This window comes from Orbicella faveolata, unplaced genomic scaffold (genome assembly GCF_042242905.1).
Source record: "Orbicella faveolata isolate gen_17 unplaced genomic scaffold, um_ofav_v1 contig_13, whole genome shotgun sequence".
Classification (NCBI taxonomy): domain Eukaryota; kingdom Metazoa; phylum Cnidaria; class Anthozoa; order Scleractinia; family Merulinidae; genus Orbicella; species Orbicella faveolata.
This window is the reverse complement of record NW_028301540.1, coordinates 5,222,071-5,244,775: the sequence shown is the minus strand read 5'-3', so window position 1 is coordinate 5,244,775 and position 22,705 is coordinate 5,222,071. Positions and strand designations below refer to the sequence as shown.

The window sequence follows — 22,705 nt, the reverse complement described above, 5'->3', positions numbered from 1 at the left end:
GCAGTTGTCGTATTGTCATGATAACAAAATAACTGAGAGTAGAAAAGCTTCCAGCCCGTTAATCTGTGTTTGCATGCAAATCGCGTAAGCAGAGCACTCAGCAAAGGCAGATGGCTTCGAGCGGGAAGGCATACGCACTTTTGTATTTGTTTCTTCTCTGGCTAATTTATCTCACCATCGGCGTGTTCATATTCAAAGCTGTTGAGCATAATGGCGATAAAGAACAAGAGAACACCAAAGAAGAGCTCCTGGAGAAAGTCAAGCTCAATGTAACGACGAAGTACAACATGAGTCAAACCGAGTTTGACAGTCTTGTCCAGAAAGTCGAGGAAGCTTCGTCTTCGTCGTCAAATGCAGGGCCTGAATGGAGTTACATCCAGTCACTATCTTTTGTCATTCAACTTGTAACAACGATTGGTAAGCTAGTAAATTCTTAAACCGTGATAATCATGCTTCTCTCTAACTCTAATTAACCACTGACTATAATCCTGAGTTTGGGAATAACAATTGCATACTTTCATTTAACATCTCCAAATCTGATTTGCCTGTTTTTTCCCCCATATTTCTATATTTTATTTTTCCGTATTTTTCCATGTTTTATTTTTCTTTGAACTTGATAACATTGACTTGGAGTCGTCGTTCAACGTCGTTCAGTTGAACTATCGCTGATGATTTCATTCTCAAGTGTTTTGCAAAGCCTATTGTTTTTAGTAATCCTACTTGCTTATTTACATTCTGCATCTACTTATCATTAAAAACATTTTCTTAACTTGCTGCTACGCCGAAGAAATTTGAAAACGCAGCTTTATTTCTACGGTTTGGCCTACCGTCCACACCAATCCGTCACGAAAACGGAGCTTTTGGAAAACACTCTTCATACCGGTGAAATTTGAACGCGCCTGCTTTACGCGTTTTTGCGTGGACGGCGGAAAACATTTTGAAAACGGAGCTTTTCGAGCACGATGACATCACGATAATAATGTGATTACTCTGCCCGAGTCTTCCTCAACCACAAATCCAAAATGGCCGGTTATTGTTGCGTTTTCAAATTTCTCCGGCGTAGTGTGGACGGAAAACATTTGATTCGTTTTCAGAGTGAAAATGCCGTTTTCAAATTTTCTTCGGTGTAGGATTGACGGAGCCTTAGTCCAAAATGCTTATTAGGTCGCGTTTCAAAAAAGCCTGCGATGAAATTGAACTCTCGCGTTTAACGTTGTCGTCATCGTTGGACATTGCAGGGGTGGATCCACGATTTTTGAAGGGGGAAGGGGTGGCTGGATGGTATCTTGGGGCTGCAGAATCAATGGAGCATGCTCCCAAAATGTTGCAATTTGAGAAATGGAACCTAATTGAAAACCGTTTCACCAGAAACACTAGCAATGCCACAAAGTAGAAATTATAATGAGGTATCCGTCCAGAGAGTTTGCCTTAATTTCTACCATAATAATCATAACCATTTTCAATTTTTTTTTTTTGCTTCTCCAAAAGGGGGGTGTCTAGCCACCCAATCCCCTCATTGTATTGTAGTCCAGTTCAATCCAAAATTTGAGCTTTTAAAAATGCGTCGCGCAATTTTCTTGGCAAAATAAGCGACGATTTTCAAGCTTGACCAGGGTTCGTACTCTTTGAAGCTTTTAAAATTCCATGACTTTCCATAACCTTTTCCATGCCCTTTCCGAGTTTTCTGTGACCAAAGTCAAGCAGCTACTCTCACAGCAGTATCAAAACAATCATTCATTGCACGTATTTTCCAGCATTATAATGCATAAAATGTGTGTCTATTTCTACTGAAATTAAAGCCTGTTTCTTACTCGTCTGTAACTTTTTAATTTTTTTTTTTTCATTTTCCCTTTTTATTTTCCGAAAGCATATTGCTTTTCCATGACTTTCCATGGCCTTCACTTAAATTCCATGACTTTCCAGGTTTTCCATGACCTGTACGAACTCCGTCGACGGTATCCCGAAATTGTGAAAAGGTGGACTTATTTCCTAGTTGGTTATCTGCTTCTATGTTTATTGATTTGTTTTTTAGGATATGGTAATATTACGCCAGTGACGACAGGCGGTAGAGTGCTTTGCATATTCTTCGCTTTGTTTGGCATACCCATCAACATTTTGTTCCTGCAGTTAATTGGAGAAAGAATGTTACGCGGCGAAAAATATCTCGTGACGAAATTCGAAACAAAGTGTCTGAAGAGGGAAGGCGTGCCACAATATTTAAATGAGAAGTGTTCTTTCCTCGGTGTTCTGTTGCTGGTGGTACTGTTGTTTGCGTGTGCTGGAATCCACACAGCGACTGACGGCTGGACATTTTTTGAGGGCTTTTATGCGTTCTTCATCACATTTACAACTGTTGGATTTGGTGACTTAATTCCGGGAACCGTGGACGGAAAGATGGAGGGAGTGAATACCGTGATTCAAGTCACGTTCATCGTCCTCGGCTTGGCGTCCATGTCGAATGTGATTAACGGGCTGGTGAACTGTTCCGAGGCGGGGAAATTGTTCAGGAAATTGACCGCGCGTTGTGGGAGAAGAGGAAGCGTAGAAGTTACAGATGAAACGAAGGAAGGTGGAGAAACGGAATTAAAATGAGAAATCAAGTAGATACCAAATGGAAGGTCTAGTTGGGAGTGCTGGAGTCTCAATTAATATATAGATTTAACCAAGCCTAAAAGCGGAGCTCCCATAAAAGAGTAACTCGATGCCCCAACATTTTATTCGTGGGTGGAGAGAGCAGGGACTACGGAGACCATTTTAAAGTGGTAGGGCTAGACAGACAAGCATTGGCGGTCTCTGTAGGGCTGTAGCCCTACTAGCCCCACGCCTCCACAGTCCCTGGAGAGGCAGGGTGAAAGCGAAGTGCCTCGCCCAAGAACAAAACGCAATGACCTCGACCTGGGCTCAAACCCCGAGTCCTGGCCTCCGCGTCTTTCCTGTTAATATAGGTGTGGTCAATTAAGTTCGGATTTCAGAAGAGAAACGGTCACTACACACAAAACGTTGCTATTTATCGCCATGTCTATTTAATGGTTACTTCTTGATTTCTAAAGAATGAGTTACAAACTACGCATACATCTTGTGCTGAAGGTTAAAACGCGACACCATATTAATTTAGCCTACGCTTTTATGGGTGGCACGATGAAAAAAAAAAGTGAGAGGCGACGCTGTGAGAAGAGGATTGGGTGCAGGTTACACTGATCGTTAGAGTACATTTTCTCGATATTACATATGAAGTTCATAAGTCCATAAATCATTGCCGGTAGCACAAATCTTGTAGCCTGAATCAATACATACTAGCTTCAGGACTTTATCAATCTATCAATTAATCCATATCGACCACATTTATATTTAAAATTTTGTAGCCGGCCTAATAATTTACTAACCCACTATCTATGAAAACTAGACTAACAACACAGTTCTGCAATAGCATAAAACAATAAGATAAACGAAGAAACTAAGCGGGCATTGATTAGCCAACATGGTTACTATATTTGACAATCATATTACACAATGCTTACGAGGCGTGGGCAAAATGGCTGTTTTTCTTGACCGACACAAATGTTGTGCATCCCATAACTGTTAAGGAAATAGGCCCATGTAAATACGCGCGCTGATTGGTTTAAAATCGTGTTTTCACGCGTAAAAATCGTGAGCGAATAATCTAATTGTTTTAGTATATATCTACTAGTGGTTCAAAATTTTCAGACACTTCGAAAATTCAAAGGAGCGGCCGCCAGTTCGTTAACAAACGCACACTGCTAGGCTATCTATTTCTTAATTATCAACATAGAAAAAACAACTACAAACTTGAGATTCGAAATGCGCGGAAACTCTGACGGTTTGCAGTGAAAAAGATGAATTGGCCATCAAGTTATACTTTCGTCAGACAAAAATCTCATTAACAAATAGATTCCACGACAACCCTCATTTCCAAGATCTCCAGGAGGGATTTGGGATACACCACAAGGAGGAGGGGGTGGGGGCAGTAAATTGGGAATACGGTATTTTTACCCTTCAAATATGAAAATATACCGGGGTATTTTGGTCTGCTTGTATTCTAATTTATGGTATAAATATATGCTATTTTTTTCTTAATTTTGGGTATTCGGGAGAAAATGTTAGTAAACTGGGAAACTTGCGACAAATTAAATAAAAATGTGCTATCTACATTGCTAAATGACTAGCTATAAAAATGTGCTATCTACATTACTAAATGACTAGCTATAATGAGAACTTTTAACACTACAGTGTCTATGATATTCCTGTTTAAAATAGAACGTACCTACAAAGCGTTAATAACAAAACAAATCGATATGGGAAAACACGACGCCTTTTTGGTGCAAGAACTAGTATTATTTAGAAGTGTTTTGTTGACAAATAGGATTATCTCTGTTAGTGGTGATATTGTTAGTTCTGTCATTATAAGTAGTATTATTGTTAAGCAGAATCAATTCTTGTTATAAAAGAAAGTAGAATTGTAAGTAGAGTTAGTATTATAAGTAATGTTACTGTTTTGAACGTAATTCGTAGCATTGTCAACTGCGTTGTAATCTGAGTTGCGTAAGTAGTGTTAGTATTGTAAGCAATGCTGCTGTTGTAAGTGAAGTTAGTATTGTAACTGAATAAAGAAAAGGAAAACGAAAAAAAGCAACACAAAGAATGTCGAAGAGGAAGGCTGAGGTAGGGATTAGCCCAGTCACACCAAGGCTGGTTAAACTGGTTACAAACATATTTGTATTGTGAAAAAAAGGTAATAGTCACATGACATGGCAGTACTAGTTGAGGAAGGCCCAATTCTGAGGATTGAAAACCAGTTAAACTGGATTGGAAATCAATAAAACCGGCTACGACAAGACCTTTAAATTGAAAAGAAAATGTAAAGGTAGAGTCCAACAGCGAGGATAATAATGACATTAATGTTGAGGAAGGTTTCGGCGTAAGGGTTCCGTTCCAGTGATGTAATCATGGCGAGTCGTTCATGCTGTTCATGAGCAGCTCGCTTGGCTTCTTCAGTTTCTGCGTCATAGCCACAGAACCACGAGTAAAATCGCTTTAGTTTGGACTCCGGTTTACACCCTGAAAGATAAAGAGGTGCATGTGAGGTCTGGTTCACACTAGTGATATAGCGACATAATGACGTAAATACATAATCGCATATGTTGGTACAGTAATGTGACCATCGACATAAAGACAAGAAAAAGATCAGTTTTTCCCCCCTATGGTGTTAAGTTCATGCTGTTATGTTGCTACAGTGTACCATGTGTGAATGTTCACTTTGAAAACATAACAACACAACGTCCTTCTTACGTCGTCATGTTTATGTCGTTTTGTTGCTAGAGTGAACTAGGCTTAAGCTGGCGAAGCCGAAACAACAAGGAATCTCTCTCCGTGTTGTTACAGTTGCTGATTTGTAATACATATTTTTTCGCATCACAGTTGACTACTCTTCCCAACTAACGGTCCCTCTAGTGCTAGCCAGAACGGAATACTAAACCTGAAAGTAAATTTTACTGCAATGTGCGAGAGCGTTTGTTTTGGTGAGCCGAACAGAGCGTGAACTTCAATTCAAAATCACCAGGTTTCACTCACTGAATGAATGACTTTTAGGTCTTGTAGCTACTGCTGGAGTCTTCTCAGTCACATCTTGCTCATTCTCAGCGCCCGCTTCCTCTTCTTCTTCTTCTTGTCCTCCTGTTTTCTTTCCTTCTTCAGCTCCTTCTCCTTCCTCAGCCGGCAGATCTTGCATCTCGATCTCTTCGTCTCTGGCCTCTTCCATGACGTCCGTCTCGGATGGTTTCTCGTGCAGAGTCCACCAGGTCAACCGAGCTACCTGTCGGTGAAAAAATGCACATGATAAGTCAAGAGGGTCAAAGTAATAACCAAAGTATTAGTAAGTAACTAAACTCGAACTCAAACATGTGTCAAACCTAAGGAACCAGTCAAAAACAACGCTAGAACGCACGGCATTTGCTGCCCTAAACTTCCTATAGAAAGGACTTTACGATGACTGCTAGAAAGTTATTGAGTTAAAGCTTTGAAAAGCAAACACGGATCCAATCACTCCAGCAAAGGTATAATGAGCCAATCAGAACTCATGGAAACAACTTGTGATTAGTAACAAGCGCGGGAAAGTGAGTAACGAGTGGCAAGCGCGGGAAAATACGTGGCTAGCAGCAAGCGCGGGAAAACCTGTAAATGGCGGCAAAGGCGAGAAAAGCTACTTTAGCTCCCTACAAGAAAAAAAAAAAAAGACGCACAAACTAAGCATACATGTGTTTGTTTTACTTACATTTCCGTCCTTCATTGGTTTTGTAAACAAGCTGATAACTACAATGGTGATGACCGTGATCCAGAAGAGAATCAGAGCAAAGTACATGTAATGGACCTTGGCTATGATTGACGGGCGAGTGTCCTCTTCACCACACCGAGGCTCCAGGTGCGTGAAGTCCAGGATCATACGAATGGCACCCACAATGAACCCCACAATCATACCCCAGAAGGCACCCTGAGATCAAAAGCAAAAAACCTGGATTTAATTAGAGAAATGCTTGGAAAGAAATGCAAGACGTCAATTAATTAGCGACACAAGCTTCTCGGGAAAAAAAGAGTGTTAAAATAATCCTATATTGTTATGGGCATGTGCAGGAAATTGTCATATTTGAATCAAGTTATATTGCAAGGTTTCCGGCACAAGTTTCCTGTAGGAGTGTAGGGGTTTCGTTAACTTTTTCAGTGTTTCTCTCGAGCTATAAACAAGATTTTTAAACAATAAGCGCCCATATTTTATTTGGGTTATTTTCTAAACACTGGTTATTTGCCGTGTGGGTGCTAACCCTCTGCAAGGTAGATAAAAATGCATTACAACAAACCTTTTCTGTTGCCTTGGTCCAAAGAATGGCAATCAGATAAAGAGCTGCGATTGGAGGAGAGAAATATGCACTAACAGCTTGTATGTAAAGGAAAAGCTGCCCTCCCTGTACATTCTGCACAACTGGAATCCACAGGATACCTATCCCAGTCATTATGGCAACCATGATCCTAAACAACACATCAAAGATGACAAAAAAACCATTAGCTATAACCATTAGCCATCATGCAGCAAAGAAGCCAATGAACATACAAAAACAAAGGCAATGGAGCCCATTAGATAACTTGAAGCCATTTTGTGTATGCGTAATTATAATATGTTTTAGATGATATAACGCGTGCTCTGATTGGCTAATTCTAGGGGATTATTCTCCCTTAATACACACAGATCGATTACAGGCCTGCAAAAACAAAGCAAAAGGTAATTAAAACATTTGATTTTTTTCTGAAAATTGCAGTGGCCGGTAACGATGAGTGAAAAAGAGCATTCTGAGAATGAATTCTAATACCCCAGTGAGCTACAACTTCAGGAGACCAGTGAATTCACAGTTCTAATTTATGAACGAGCTGATGCCAGACAAGACGAACGGAACAGCCAAACAGTTTATAATAAACAACTTATTAACCTTAAATGTTCAGTCTTAATGGAAAAATCTCCAACCTCGGCCTTGCCGTATTGAGATTTTCCTGTAACAACCTCACTCAGTGGTTAATATTTTGCCCTTTCCACTTTGCTATCACTACTTTTTATTTTAACACTGCTGTATTCCAATCTTGAAGTAGAGAAATAAAAAATACAAAAACAAATGCATGAAGCATACTCCTGTCAAACCACAACAACGAAGAACAAAATTACCTTCCCACAATCATGAGTTCCCTCACTGAAGCCTTTGTTCTGAATCTGCCATAGACATCGATAGTGAACAGAGTACTGGCGCTGTTAAAGATCGACGTCAAGTCACTCATCAGTGCCGCCATCATCACAGCCATCATCAATCCCTTGAGACCTGAACAGTGCGATCAACAGTTAACTTCTCAAGACAATATTAACATGTTGTCAAACACACAAGTAATGGGAATTATGAAAGTCATTATTCTCAGTAAATTGCAACTGCAAAACAAAATCTTACTCCTACGAAAGTCTCTCAAACTTGCACACTCCTGTTAATTATCACGAGTAGTGTAAATCCTTAGGCACCTAATTATTCATGATTTTGTCATCTGACTTTAACAGTTACCAGTGCAACCACGTTAATTTGTACTGCAGTGCAAATTAAAAATTAATGATACATTGGCCTGCTGTCAGCCAATCACAATGAAGTTATTTTCTCAGTCACATAATAAGATGCATAATTTGTAGATCATGTAAACAAGGTCATAGCTTACCTGTCGGCATCAGTTTGAGAACAAGCTCTGGGTATGCAATATTGGTGCAAGCAACCTCACTGCCACAAATTTCCATGCACTTCTCTGGAACACTACAAGCAACTCGGTCTGAAAAATACACAGGGAAAATAAGCCAATGGAAAAATCTCAAATTGAGCCAGTTAACACATTGAAAATGTACAGTCATATCGTCTACTTAACTATCTTCAAAGAAACACAATTTGTGGCGAGAGTAAACACAACAAACCAATTATTGAGTGTTGTAAAACCAATAACTTACCAATTAGAATACTCTGCCAGTCTCAAACCGTAGCAAAACCAATCCAAAACCAAAGTAATTGCCTGATTACTTTCAACACTCATTTGAAAACCGCTCTAGTTTAGATAATAATAATAAACAATATCTTGTTGTCCCTTTATGCAAAGCTTTTGTTTGACCTTGAAAAGGAGCTGTTAAAGTATTTTCAATCTACTTCTTTCCCTTCCCTCGACTTCCTTCCCAGGTGACAAAGCTACTGTTACCTCCCCTCCCTTACCTGGTGACAGCACCCTGCTGATCATTCCCGGCATGACCAGGGTAAAGAGAGGCAAGACCTTAATGTAACCAGCCAACAGGCAGCCTCCCTGAGCATGAGACAAACTCTTGGCAGCAAGAGCTCTTTGAACAATAACCTTGCACGACAAAACAAAAAAAAACAAAACAAAACAAAAACACAAAACAAAACGAATGAATACCCTGGTACAACTTAGACCTGTGTGACTTTTGTAGCATGCCCTGCTTGATTCATGCTCTCGCATACATGACTGAGTCAGGATGCATGTACAGGGAGCTTGCAGAGCACAACACAAGCATAAGACCTGCTCAACACTTTAATAGTCAACAGCAACTATAGCTTTTTGAGTGCTCTGTTAACTTCCCAAGTCCATAATAACTTGATAATGCACTTCTAAAAGCATGACAATGCGAATATAATGGGGAAAAAACTTCTCTTGCAAAGCTAACTTTGCTTACACAATGAGCGGGCATCACTGGATTATGAAGCATGCTTTCATATGCTGAGTTTGATAGCCCTGCTTTGCCAGCCATGTCATGAAGGATTTTAAAACATGTTTCAAACTTCCACAGCATTTTTCCTGTCGTAAAGACAGTCTTGAAATCAAGCTGTAGGTTGATTTACACACTACAATTTTTGTCACAGACTTGTCATAAGCTTGTTGCACATGACAAAGTTTGCCATCTAAACCAGCATTTACAGTGAACAGCTGAACTAGGGTTTAAATTTCACAAACTAAGAGCACGATACAAACCTGGTCAGCACACCAATACCAGATGGAAGCAATTGTTTGTCCAAAAATGAACCCAGCCCAAGGCATGTCAGAATTGAGAGGATCTCGCAGCATGACAAATGAGTCATCTCTTGGCCGACCACAGCTGCTATTCAAGTACAGAGTGTCATTTGACACTGCCATCATGTACTTCTCCTTCAGTCCCTCATAACCACCAATTTCAGAAAACCCTGCAACAAAATGAATGGTCAAACACTGTCAAAATGGATATCGTAACAACCATGGAGGGATTGCTGGTGAATAACAGTGCTCACCAATAGTTTTACTTGTGGTAGCTGGTTAAGGAAAAGCAACCTAATAAGAGAAGACTCCATCTGACAGTTAAGGAGTTGTGCTTCCCATACACCCAGCCTCAGTCATTCTTCAGCTACAGTTGCTTAAAAACCAAACGCAGGGACCCTTGATCTCCGAGAGTGGTTTAGATTAAGTATCTGATGATAACACCATCACAAAAAGAATACTTTTATTTTGTAGCATGACAAACAAAATTACCAAGTCCCATGACTGTTAACGATCCTGTAACCATTAGAAAGGTGCAGAGTGTATCTGTGTAGATCACTGCTGTAAGTCCACCTGATAAGATTGACAACAAAACAGAATGTTCATAGATAAGGGAAGCAATTTGTCAACATAAGGTAGGGGTTGGCACTCCACTTGACTTTAGATAGGAATGTTCCTGACCATGATTACATGCAAGACAAAAAAAAAATCAACATAATTTTGCAACAACCAAAAACAGAAAGCGGATACAAAACAGTGATGTCAGTCAGGGATGGGGTCTTAAAGTTGTATGGCAAGATATCCTTACCCTCCCTACCCACCCGTTACATGTCAAGAAGCCAAATAAAGATTAAAACACTAACTGACCAGTAATTGTACAGAGACATGTCATTCCAAGCATCAACAGAATTGCCAAATAAAGGTTCCATCCAAGAGCTAGGCGAATAAACAAAGCTCCAGAAAATAAATTGACCTGGAATAAATAATTGACAATAGAACAAAATCAGTATGAGCAATGTAATATTCCACCACCAGTGGCTTAGAGAAGAAATTTTTTCCAGCTCTCATTCACAGTATGCACAACATAAGTGAAATATTTCCATCTAGCCCTCTCAGTCAGTCATTAAGTGCACCGAGGTATGCACATACGTGTACACAATTGCTAGAGAACATAAACTTACAGATATTTTGGTGAAGATGTACAATAGAAGAGAGACGACCGAAAGCCACATTCTCAGCCTTTTGCCACCAAAGCGACGGCAAATATATTCTGGTAAGGTGCAAATCTATTGAAAACAAAAAAAGTTTTAAACACAAACAAAGTGTTTTCCAGGAGGCAAGTTACAAGATGTAATTTATGTAAGTTGAGCTTCATGTTGTTTTACAATGTTTTCAATAGGCTATCCTATAAACAAATCTCTCTTTATAGGCCAGATTCTTTCCCCACTCAAAATACAGCTCAACAGATTCGACCAAAAATTTCCATATTGATCACACTGCTCTAAGGAGATCCATAGTGTGTCCCCATTGTGGTTGTTGTGTGGATTTGAAATTTACTTAGAAGGGACAGCCAGTCTCTGAGGCACATGGGTATATTATCAGCTGAGGGTGAGTATCAAATTTTTGGATTAAATCTGTGAGAGAAGAATTGAACACACAAAGGGAGATGTTACTGTTACTTACTAATTACGTTATTCTCTACCTTACAGGACAGAATGCACAGGACATTTCAGGTTAGTTTTGTGTCAATTAACTTTTTAATAAATTCTTCATTTTAATTACATTAAACAAAATTCCTAAATACTATTACTGACAGTCAAACCTCCCATAAGCGACCACCCAAAATGTCAAGCCTATATGGTTACTTATGATTACGAGAGCTTAGACCACATTGAGACAAAATTTTTGCCTAATAAGCATATGCTACATGCCGAGATTTACTCCACGTTTTTAACATTTTAAACGAAAAGTCAATTTTGAGAAAAATGTGATACTTCCCATTGAGAAATTTATGTCTCTTGTACTATCTAGGAATGCGATAATATTAAAAAAACCTTTACTATACAACTATTTCTGCTTTATTGTCTGTCCAGTGGTCACCTACAAGAGTTAAAAACAAAATGAAATTTCAAACTTTTAGTCCTTAAAGTGGTCGCAGTTGCTTATGAGAGGTGGTCACTTAAAAGAGGTTCCAAATATGGTGATTTGACTTTCTTACCAGATGTGGTCGCAACTGGACATTCGACTGTTTAATAACACTCATAAATACCTATGTGGGCTTTACAGGAAAATCTGGCCCTTGTTATTAGTCATTCACAGCGTAAGTGACTGGTACCTAGGACCGGCTCTAAGCCATAATAAGATCTGGAATTCCCTTCCTGTTACAATCACTTCATTGTCAAGTTTTCCCAATTTTAAGAAAAAACTGCTAGAGTTTTTAGTAAAATACAATTACTGAACTGGCAAAGCCACACACTGTTGCACTATTTATGTAACCGTATTGTTATGTACAAGGTGGCCTCCACTAAAAGCCTGATGGTTTCTAGAGGTCACCTCGCCTCACATTAAAATATTTATAAATACTGTACATTAAGTAAAAAGGCAAAATAAACAGAATTAATAAATGAAAAGTTGGAGAAATGCTCCTTCTACTCACCCCACCAGCAATATAGACAGGTAAAAACACCCAACCAAGCAACTGAAGCAGCATTATAGCCTTGAAAGCAGAAGGACTAATCAGTGAACACAAGTACACAAAACAAGCACAAAACCAGAAACATTAAATGATACATCTATGCATCATATTTGTTTGACAATTAAATTACAAGACTTAAAGAAAAAGTTAAAATGAAATCAATTTCACTGAAGTTTGAGCAGGATGTAATATTTACATTAAATTCAAATGCTCCAACTCCTATTCCACCAGCAGCTCCTGATCCTGCCAAGCCAATGAAGTGTTCACTGCCGATATTACTTGCAAACAGTGATGCACCAACCTGCGCCAAAAAATGGTTTATTTTTAACTTTATAACAGTTACTGTAACAAAATATTCAATTTTAGTTGTATATTAGATGTTAAGGGGTAATTTTAGTATTTATTATATAAACACCGATGAAATACCAGGTGAGCTTTTGTGCGAAAACATGACATCTTCACACGTGAATAAAACATGTTATTTTCACATGTGAAAAGATCACGTTGCTATGGTAACATAATAAATTGTGCCTTTTGCAACAAAAGTCAAATGGTTTGTTATTCCATTGGTGTTTATATAGTAAAGAGAAAATTACATGGCCACTTGAAAATACAAAATTTCTCTTGTTCGCGCGGCAACGTAATATTTATTTTGCATCATCCTGTTTTTAAAAACAAACTTATGTCTGATCCAACTTGACTTACTGGAAGCCATGTCATAAATCTCCCAGCCAAGAAATATCCACTGACAGTACCCCGATTAGACTTGAACATGGCCTGCAAGAAATCAAAGCGAAAATATTTGAATCATGTATATCTAGGGTTTTCAAAATATAGAATGTGCATAAGTGGCCTTCTGTCCCCTGTAAAACTAAACAGTTATTTTGGTTTGGCTGTTGTTTCAAACCCATTGAATAATTTTGGAGTCTGTTAATTTAGGTTTCAGATATTAATTTAAGAATAAAAACTAGCGATAATAATTTCGAATGACGTTGCAATGACTTGTTCATCATTTTCAAATTGGTAAAACTGAAAAATTTGAATGCTTAATTTACAAAATGCTCTTTATCCAAGAAAAGAAACCTATTTAGACTGAACAGTCAACCTGACTCAATCAAAGCAAACCTATTTAGTACTTAATTGATACTCTCTACATTCCACATTGCAGGGTTTTTTAAAAAATTCTGTATTGTGGGTTCAGAACCACCTTAATTTTTCGAAATTTAAGGTGGCGCTGAACCCACACTACAGAATTTTTTTAAACTTTGCAAAAAGTTGGATCTTATTCCTGGGAGGGGGTCTCCCATTTAAAAAGGATGGGGGTGCTTGTTGGAATTTTTGAAAAGAACCCCTAAGAGGTACCAAGATCCTCTTTTGTTGGCATGGCTTGAAATGTTTTTCACCCCTAAGAGGTATTAATTCTAAAACAACATATAATGTCTTGTTATATTTTTGCAGCTCAATACCCTAAAAGGTACTGCAAAAGCTCCCACTGTGAACCTTTTGAGGCTGAACACACTGAGAGGTACTAAAACCACTTTTTTAACCCCTAAAAGGTACAACAAACACCCCCGTCCTTTTTATATAGGAGTTCCGGTCCCTGCCCAAGATCTTATCATATCTAATCATACTTCCATAATAAAAAATGGGGGTCACCGAGCTTGCTTCTGAGTTACAAGTGCTTAAAGCTACAATTATGGGTGTTTTTAGCAGGTCATATTGTTGCTATGGTAACTTGTTATACATAAAGAATGACCGTCATTGTTAACCAATGTTTGGGTATTTGTACGATACCAATACTGCAGCATCACTTGATAAACAATAGTAGTATTCATCCTTCAAAGTATAGCTATTAGAAGAGTGCTGGAAACTGTTGCCAGCCTCTTTAATCCACAGATTGAGGTCGAGCAACTTTGATTTCTGAACATTCAATTGACTAAGCTGAGAAAAGCTAAAATCGCTCACAGGGGTGTTCTTTGATCTTTTGAAATACAAAACGTTGTTTTATGAAACAAACCTAGACACTGTTCCTACACGACCATACTAAACAAATTTTGTCCACTTTGTCACACAGGAGCGTTTAAATTGTTGTTGATTATTGTTTGCTAGCATCCTATTGTTTGGAGCGTTTGTTAGACTCTTGTGCGAGGGAATAAACACACGAACAGTATTTGCATTGCAAAGACCAATGCACAGAAGACGTCTGCATGGTCTCGTGTGGCCGACGCAGTTGATCACGATGAAGGTGGAAGTTGTTCCTTAGATCGTTAACAGGATTTTTTCGGGCGTTCTCAAAGGGGAAGCTTTCCGTATAGTAACAAAGGTTTAATTGTACAGGGCTGCCACAAGCAGTCAATAGCCGGTTAAACTCGAAGGTCAACAACCGAGGAGGCCATCTTGAAAGAGTCTTGAAAAGCGTAAACAACCGCCGGCTTATGTTGCGAATTTTTTCAACAATCAATGACCACTCAAGTTCTGCAAGACTGAAAGGTCTTAAGTCAGGATCACTGCAGGTCGACCTCCTCTGCAGAATGAAGCAAAACTACCTAACTCATGCATGTCCACGTTTGCATGCTATTTGCGCGTCCGAGGTTATTAAAACTACACCACGTTCGCAAGGAACTATGCCAAAGACATCTTTCAACACACAACTTAAATAAAACGCGGAATTTCTTTCGTTCAACAGGTGCGTGCCATTAAAATCCAAGCTTTGAGACGAAATAAAACAATCTCGACAAACAGCGCGAACGATGGTATTCTAATGACCTGGGTGTGATATCGATCACGCTAACAAATCGATTGTTTGAAACTGCTACACGTATAGTGATATACTTACGTAAAGTCCCACTCCAAGAATAATAAAGAAATAGAGCACCACTATGACAATATCCCAAGGTTCCAACCCAGGAGGTTTGTACTGAGTTTCAGCCATCCTGCTCGCTTCCCGGCCGCCAAAAACTTGCTTACGGACTGAAAGTCAGCCTCCGGTAGTCACAAACATAGAAACTTAGCAATGATTGGTTAGTGCATAAAAAGCGCGCTATGAAAACGATTGCTGATTAGTTCTTTTTGCCGTTAGGATTAGACCCCGAGGGGATCATTTCAGCCGGGGTGGGGTATCTGGAACAGGCATGTATTCCTTTCACTGGCAATCATGAGATGGGGATTTTTTTTCTCGGGACGTGTGTACGCATGGTGTTTTTTTGATCTCTGTGTAACATGGTTTTTTGGGCTCACTAAATGAGAGTGAATTTTTGTGTTCGGCAGTGTGTACATGACTGGTTTTTTTGGTACAAGTTTGCCTGCAGGATACATGTATGTTTTCAAAATATCCTACCCACCCTTCCTCAAATGTCAAATGGTCCACCCCCTAGTATCGTCTTGGCCTAGACAGGTGGGTTTTGATCCAAGACGACCTTTGAGAAAACTGCCAAGTCGCTGAGATGGAACACACTGGTCACTCTCCGGGAGAATACAAAGATCTGCAGCTAATGGAACTTGGGGTGTGTGTGTGTGTGTGTGTGTGTGGGGGGGGGGGGGGGGGGGGTGGGCAGAGGTGTTCTTAATCCCATTAAGACTCTGATTATAGCTGTGGTGGAAGTTGAACAACAGACTGAGATGAGATGGTTTTACTGACACTATCCGGTGTACAACTGATCAGACACCAGATAATTTGACATGAGCCAAATTCCTCTTCAGTAGAGAATGAAAAAAAAGTCCATGTTCGCATGTGCGGACTAGGATCATGAGCCAAGGTAAATTTATCCTGTTGCTGTTTTTGCAAGAGCACTTGTATAATTAGGACTCCCCTACCTCCCTCCCCCTAAAAAGATATGTGTGAAGCATCTTGCCTAGCCAAGCTCAGAGAAGTATCAGCGCCTGCTCAAGGTTGGCATAATTCCTCTAAACAAAGTAGGGAGCCAAAAAGTTAGCATTGTAAAATAATAACTATGGTCATCCTTACAGACAGCACATGGTTCATAACTCCCAATTCACAATCAAACTGGCTTCAGGGCTGGGTTGATAGAGGGAGGACGAGGTGGCTTGTTCATAATAATAATTATTCTTATACTTGAGGGGCCGCTTAAAAGGAGCCCTTGCCGAAGCAGGGGAAAAAGGAGATGAAAGGCAGTACTTTACAAGAAACTAACAACAAATATTACATAAGAGCAAATTTAATCTGCAGTTGTTCAAGGAAGGAAATGCTAACCACCAAATGATCACTATCAAGTAGAAGTTGATCTATCCAGTGGACAGCATTATCTAACATTTGAAAAAGACACGAATTAGTGATTTTGTATCATTGGTCCTGCTTGATTTAACATCTGGAAACAACAAAATAAAGTGTGTACAAAATGTTACACAAGGTACTTTATTTGAGACCATCACAGTTATTTGTTCACAAAATAAAATTAGCACAAGCACACAACAGCCCTTCCACAAAGCCATCTACTAAAATTAATGGCATGAATTGATCACATGTTGATCAGGAATACAGTTTACAGGGCAAACAGGATTAAAAAGGCCATCATCAAACAGAAAAGACCCATAGCTTCAGACAGAGCAAAGCCTAGAATAGCATACGAGAAAAGCTGCTGCTTGAGGGATGGATTCCTGGCATAACCAATGATCAAACTGCCAAACACTGTACCAATACCAGCTCCACTACCTGTAGTGTAAGGAAACATGATTGTCAGTCACAAATTAAAATCAGACCAGAATGCGATGCTAACAAGAAAGTATGGCTCACACTCACAGCAAATACAAAAGCAAACACAAGCAAATTTTCACACACAACACGAGAAAAAGTAAATGAAATGTGCACTGAAGTTCTTTTCAGCAAGTGACTGATTCTCTAGTACTTGTACTTGCTTAGGCATTGTCCAAATATATACAAATCCAAACACATGAGCCTGGAAAAAAATTTATTCCTTGAGCTTGTTCTAAACAAGTTCACCAATCACTTACAGGTAAGAATTGGGTATAACTGATAAATACTATTTCTTTGAAAAGCAAAACCATTGGGGTTTGCTTAAAATTTCAAGTACATGGACAAAATTTATAGTTCCTGGCCATGACCATTTTAAATCCCAGCAACCCCAGCTTGGGGAAATAAAAAACAATAAATATGGGAAAACAAACTAGTAAAAATGTCATGATTTTTTGTGTGCATTTTCTTACATTGAAGTATCATGTTGATCGCAAGGAAAGCTGGTATGACTAGCAGTACTAGCCTGCTAGGCAAAAGACTAAAAGATGGTTACTAGTACTTATGGAGAACTTAAAAGTATAAGGAAATCAACTGACCTGCAACACCTACAGTAGCTGCACCAGCACCGATGAACTTAGCAGCAGAATCAACATCCTGCACCTGAGAACTTGTCTGAAAGCCTCGGCAGGCCAGAGCTAACAAGGGAGAGGATGGTACTACAGCCTATCACAAATAAAGAGACAACAATTACTTCATTTTCAAAGATTAATCAAAGTGACCGCTGGAAATGATGAAAAAATTAATGAAAAATAGTCTTTTTTCCCTCTCCTGATTTTAAGATACCAGTAAATAAACCTTAGGAATGTAACATGGCCTTGCTTATTTTTAATACCAATACAATTATTTTTTAAGCGAAATGTTAACCAAATTCCCTGCAAAACCTTTGTAACAACCACACTATTTAAATAAAAAATATGTCAGAAATTGAGGACATTAATTAACCCACGATTTCTGGAAATTCTCCAAAGATTAACATTGCAACTCTTTCAAGCTTCCCTTTCTCTATGAATGCACCTCTCTTTATAACCTCCTCATTAAAAGCACAATGGCCTTGGGACATTTTTGCTAGTATGCACATAATCAGGCTGTTAATTTGTCAAGTACTTTGATTTCATTCCAGGACCATGCTGCTGAGAAAATAACCTGCAACTCACCTTGCTTTGCAAGTTATCTTTTTGGATACCTGAAAATGAAAACAGGAGGGTTAGAACAAATAATGAGAGAAGTTAACAAAGCAAATTCGTTTTGCATCTGAAATATAGTGCTTCACCATATGGAAAAATTTACTACAACATTTACTTAGCTATTCTATACTTACTAGAGAATTGACTTGATACAACAGCACGGGACAGGTTAAACATATTCCTGTAAATAGATTACAGTGTTACAAAAAGGAACAATTCACTTAAAAGTAGGACATATAAAAGTGTTAACTTCTACCGCAACAATCCACACAACTTCAATAATCTTAAAATTAGCTTATTTCATATACAATCAAAGTAGTTTAAGGAGCTCAGTCACAGTATTTTGAGTTATTTTGGCCACATACAAAATAACCTTTAAATTGAAGGAAACCTGAAAATAACAGTTTAATAAGATAGAAAAACACCAAAGAGATAATGATAAACCATAAAGGATGGCTAAGGATGGAGATTATTAACAGGGATTACAAACGACAAATTTGAAAAATTGAGGCTAAACTTTTCAATATGAGCAAACCGTGATGTAGCTCCTTGAATATAAAGAAATGGCCATGTTATGTTTGTAACCCATCCACCCTCAAAACTCAAACATAAATAAAATGATGTTGAGAATGTAATGCATTGCAAGTATTGCTACTCAAGTCACATAAGCTTAGCAATGCAAGTGATGCAAAATAAACAAAATCTTACAGATGTTTTTATGAATCAAGATTAACAAATTGACATCAGTTATTCATGCATCTGTCCTGCTATTAGCAATAAATTTTGCCATAACAATGCAAAGTAGCTGTGGATCCACAAGATGAAAGGTGAGTGGATTCACAGACTACTTTGACATGTCATGATGAAATGCATCGTCAGTAACTGGACAGATGCAAGAAAAACTGACATCAATTTGTTTTTCACAATATCAAAAAGGCAGAAGCAACTACATTAAGACAAAACGTGAGATAAAAATTCATGTGTCTGTCCACTTTTTGACAATAAAAATTACCCAATGAGCCTGCAAGAATTTCCGAGGTTATAATAAAAATAACTTATTTGCACTGTCAATAAGTTTCCTAGTGCAAGCTTTGTATTACAGTTCACTGGAAAGAATTCATGTAGAAGAGAATTTCCAACAGAGAGAAAATAACAGTGCAAGATGTGTTGCATATGTCATTTCAAAACACAATTTGGTTTGAACTGGGTGTGTACACTTTTTCCCACTACTCCATGCTAATTCTAAACCATACAAAATCCAAGCAGCACTTTTCATAAACATCATTCCCTTAACTAAAACATCAACAAACACATACTTCAAACTACACTTACTTTTGTGCTGACTGAACATTCTGAAGTAACAATGAAAAAAAAAGGTTAATCACATGTATTAAATACAGAACAACTAAAAATTAAACAGAAGTTACTACTACTTTGTATCAATGTCAAAAAAGAAATTCTCATCGATGATTTATCCAAATTTCCAACATTTCCACTGGAGGAATTTCAACTGAATCAAGATTTCCCCTAAGATAGGGTCTTTCGTTCATTCAACTGATATGCAGTTTTGACTTCGCTCAACGGGAATTTAAGAATTCTACATCAATAATCAGCATCGTATATTGGATGTATAGTTTAGTACAAATGTATATTGAAATCTCTATGAACCCACCCCCCAATACTTCAAACTGCTAATTCCAATCGTGGATCCATTCAAAAACGAAGCGATCGAGCAGTTTAATAACCTTTCGCAAAGCCCACTTTCTAAACTGTGCCTCATGCCTAGTTTAACATTTACCGTCTCTAAATTTTACTACGAAGAAATCTCTAATGACACGTGCAACCCTATCTCAAGTTGCACAAGCCGACGCCGGTCCAAAAGTTTTGTGACAAACCCGCTCAAAGTACGCCTAAATTACAATCCCAGACAAAAATAAATATCTCTTTCGTATTTTATAGGTATTTGGTCTCACTTCCTCCACCCTTCGGAGTACATACCATTGCCAAAGTTTGTGACTGGGGACGAATGGCGGTAGAAAGCGGCCGAGATAGTGCGCGACCATTGCCAACCTACAAATATCAAAGCAATTCGATTAACGTAGGCTAGAACTCTAACGAAACTTTAAACAACTTACACTTACAATACTCCTAGCGACTGGGGAGGTAAATTTACTGCAAGAAAACATCTTTTATGATAACTTCTCTGATGATATAACGCCACGCTCCGTTCTACTTTCCAAGATGGACGGCGAGGAGGGACACTGCAGTGCAATCTGGGATACTCATAGCGATCGCTTGGAGTTCTGGGGCAAGCCTCGCTTGGGTGCTGCACTTGGAAGATGCGAAAGTATTTTGCGTCTTAGTGAGATTTTCGTCTTCAATCAGAAAAGATAAAGACAACGAATTGAGATTACCATATTTTCTTCGTTTTGTAGTTAACAGGGAAAAGATGGAGACAGCGATGAATCACCCCCAGTAAGAATCAGCACTCACCCTACAAATAACAAGAGCACTTCGGATAATACTTATATTTAACAAATTGACGTCAGTTTTTTGTGCGTCTGTCCTCTTATTAATGATAAATTTCGTTATAACCTTGTCAAAGTTTACTGCGGAACCACTCGCCGCCACAAAATCTCATTGGTTAAAAAGTTGACAGTTTGACGGGCTGAAAGTTGAACTTGAAAGCTTGCATAAATTATGATTTCATTCCGTCTGTACTCTTATTGATGATTAAAATGAGCCAATCAGCGCGAGAAATTAGGCAATTATTGTAAAAGTTCCTTTCGATTCTATCTTAAAGTTCCTTAACGTTTTAGGGCACCCAAGGTTTACAAGTCTTACAACGCTTCAGTACCTTCTTTAACCGCTTTAACGGTTTAGCGGCATTTTGTCATCAAAACAAATTTAAACCTCAGCATCTATATAATTCGACCTTTTAATAATTAAAGCAACACATCTCTATGTCTGCAATGTTAACTATTTGTTTAGTGACCTCATATCATAGAACAAAAAGGTTCCCGCCAATATTTCACTAACTTCTTACACGGTGTGAGGTCACTTTTGTATGGAGCGATCTAACTTTCGATTGGAGCGAAGTGACTGAGGTGACTTGGAGCGATCTGATCATGCAGGAGGCGTAATTCTTTTCATACCATAGAGTGAAAAAGATTTTTCGATTTTCACATCAATCAAAAATCTCAGATTCTATTCGATGGTAATCTCAAAAAGCACGCTTCTGCAGCTACAAGCACATCAGGGGATACGAAAGCCTGAGTGTACAACAAAATTTTAAGCAATTTCCCGACTACAGAGTTCGTCATGGACCCTGCATCCGAATAAATTCCGCGGTTCATTAGAAAGAAACAACACCTTAAAACATTAATTATCCTGAACAATTAGCGCTGCGAGACTAAGAGAAATGCATAAAATTCGCCTTAAGTCGGAGCACATATTTTTCAACAGCCTTAATTTTGTAGCGCTTTGCTGAATGCAACACTAATTCGATTATCAAACCTGACGGCAAGTAAAAGGCAATTCCAAAATTCAGTAGGGAACAACTTTAAGCCCGAGCGCAGATAAAATTTCCATTGCTTCACAGTGTTGTTTGCTTGCAGGCTAAATAGTTTTACGTGTTTTTATTATTTTCCTTCGGTTTGATCTTTTTTGTGCTTTGAAAAGTTCTACTTAAATCTGTCGATCTGTTTTAGCCTGTGTGTTCCTTAGGAGAGGATTAAGATAAAGTTTTGAACGACTAGTAGATTTATACTAAATTAATTAGATTATTCACTCTCGGCGAGAGCGAATAATCTAATTAATTTAGTCGTTCAAAACTTTATCTTAATCCCCTTCACAGACACTTCGATTCGAAAACGCCAAGAAGCGGCCGTAGTTTTGTTAACAAGGGTACACTGCTACGCTACTCACCATCTATCACAGAATAGATAGTGAGTAGCGTAGCCAATCAGAGAACGGCATTCGTGATATAGATTTATACTAAAACTCGATAGAAAAATATCCTGCCTATCATCTTGACTGTCGCTAGATCGTTCTGGGGTTAGCTGGCGTTGGAGCCGGAAGTGTCACAAAATCCCCGGTATAGTCCGCCGGTATACCGGCGGTTTAGACTGTCTGGGACGCAGGCTATTCTGGGGTATAGCCGTGAAAGTTTGGAAAAGCCCTCACAGACTTGAGAACGACGTTAACTTTAAATCTTGAAAAACATGGTACCGATAAATACCTAGCCTCTATAGCAGGCGTAAAACGGGAGAGACACGAAGGGATAGCGGGGTAGGGAGGAGGGGATAGGGGGTGAGTGAGAGAGGGGAGGAACTTCCCCTTCTTCCCCGCGTATTTTTGCCTGTCCTACTGTCCCTTCCCCGTTTACTCCTGCGAAGCGGGTTATAAAGTATCTAATACCTACTTATCAACCGAGAGTGAGGTTTTTACGGCTAA

At 38.8% G+C, this 22,705-nt stretch overlaps 3 protein-coding genes across 3 annotated transcripts; 1 reads left to right on the top strand and 2 right to left on the bottom strand.

Moving 5' to 3' along the window:
• Positions 1-62: 62 nt before the first annotated feature.
• LOC110040570 (two pore potassium channel protein sup-9-like) lies at positions 63-4,618 on the top strand. Its single transcript, XM_089284215.1, has 2 exons — positions 63-417; positions 2,033-4,618. The coding sequence occupies exons 1-2, from the start codon at positions 111-113 to the stop codon at positions 2,590-2,592; spliced, it is 867 nt and encodes a 288-aa protein (XP_089140341.1). The 5' UTR covers positions 63-110; the 3' UTR covers positions 2,593-4,618.
• On the bottom strand, positions 3,001-15,790 carry LOC110040541 (sodium/glucose cotransporter 1-like). Its single transcript, XM_089284214.1, has 15 exons — positions 15,132-15,790; positions 13,001-13,072; positions 12,492-12,596; positions 12,257-12,316; positions 10,782-10,886; positions 10,468-10,573; positions 10,093-10,173; positions 9,562-9,770; positions 8,790-8,925; positions 8,254-8,361; positions 7,724-7,874; positions 6,870-7,038; positions 6,290-6,505; positions 5,590-5,830; positions 3,001-5,076 (listed from the first exon to the last, which is right to left on the bottom strand). The coding sequence occupies exons 1-15, from the start codon at positions 15,225-15,227 to the stop codon at positions 4,859-4,861; spliced, it is 2,073 nt and encodes a 690-aa protein (XP_089140340.1). The 5' UTR covers positions 15,228-15,790; the 3' UTR covers positions 3,001-4,858.
• An 863-nt stretch (positions 15,791-16,653) lies between these two features.
• On the bottom strand, positions 16,654-20,539 carry LOC110040639 (ATP synthase lipid-binding protein, mitochondrial-like). The gene is made up of 7 exons (XM_020745907.2): positions 20,392-20,539; positions 20,249-20,320; positions 19,583-19,602; positions 18,385-18,431; positions 18,221-18,249; positions 17,603-17,729; positions 16,654-16,964 (listed from the first exon to the last, which is right to left on the bottom strand). Exons 1-7 carry the CDS (start codon positions 20,434-20,436, stop codon positions 16,795-16,797), a joined length of 510 nt encoding a protein of 169 aa, XP_020601566.1. The 5' UTR covers positions 20,437-20,539; the 3' UTR covers positions 16,654-16,794.
• Between the last annotated feature and the right edge of the window lie 2,166 nt (positions 20,540-22,705).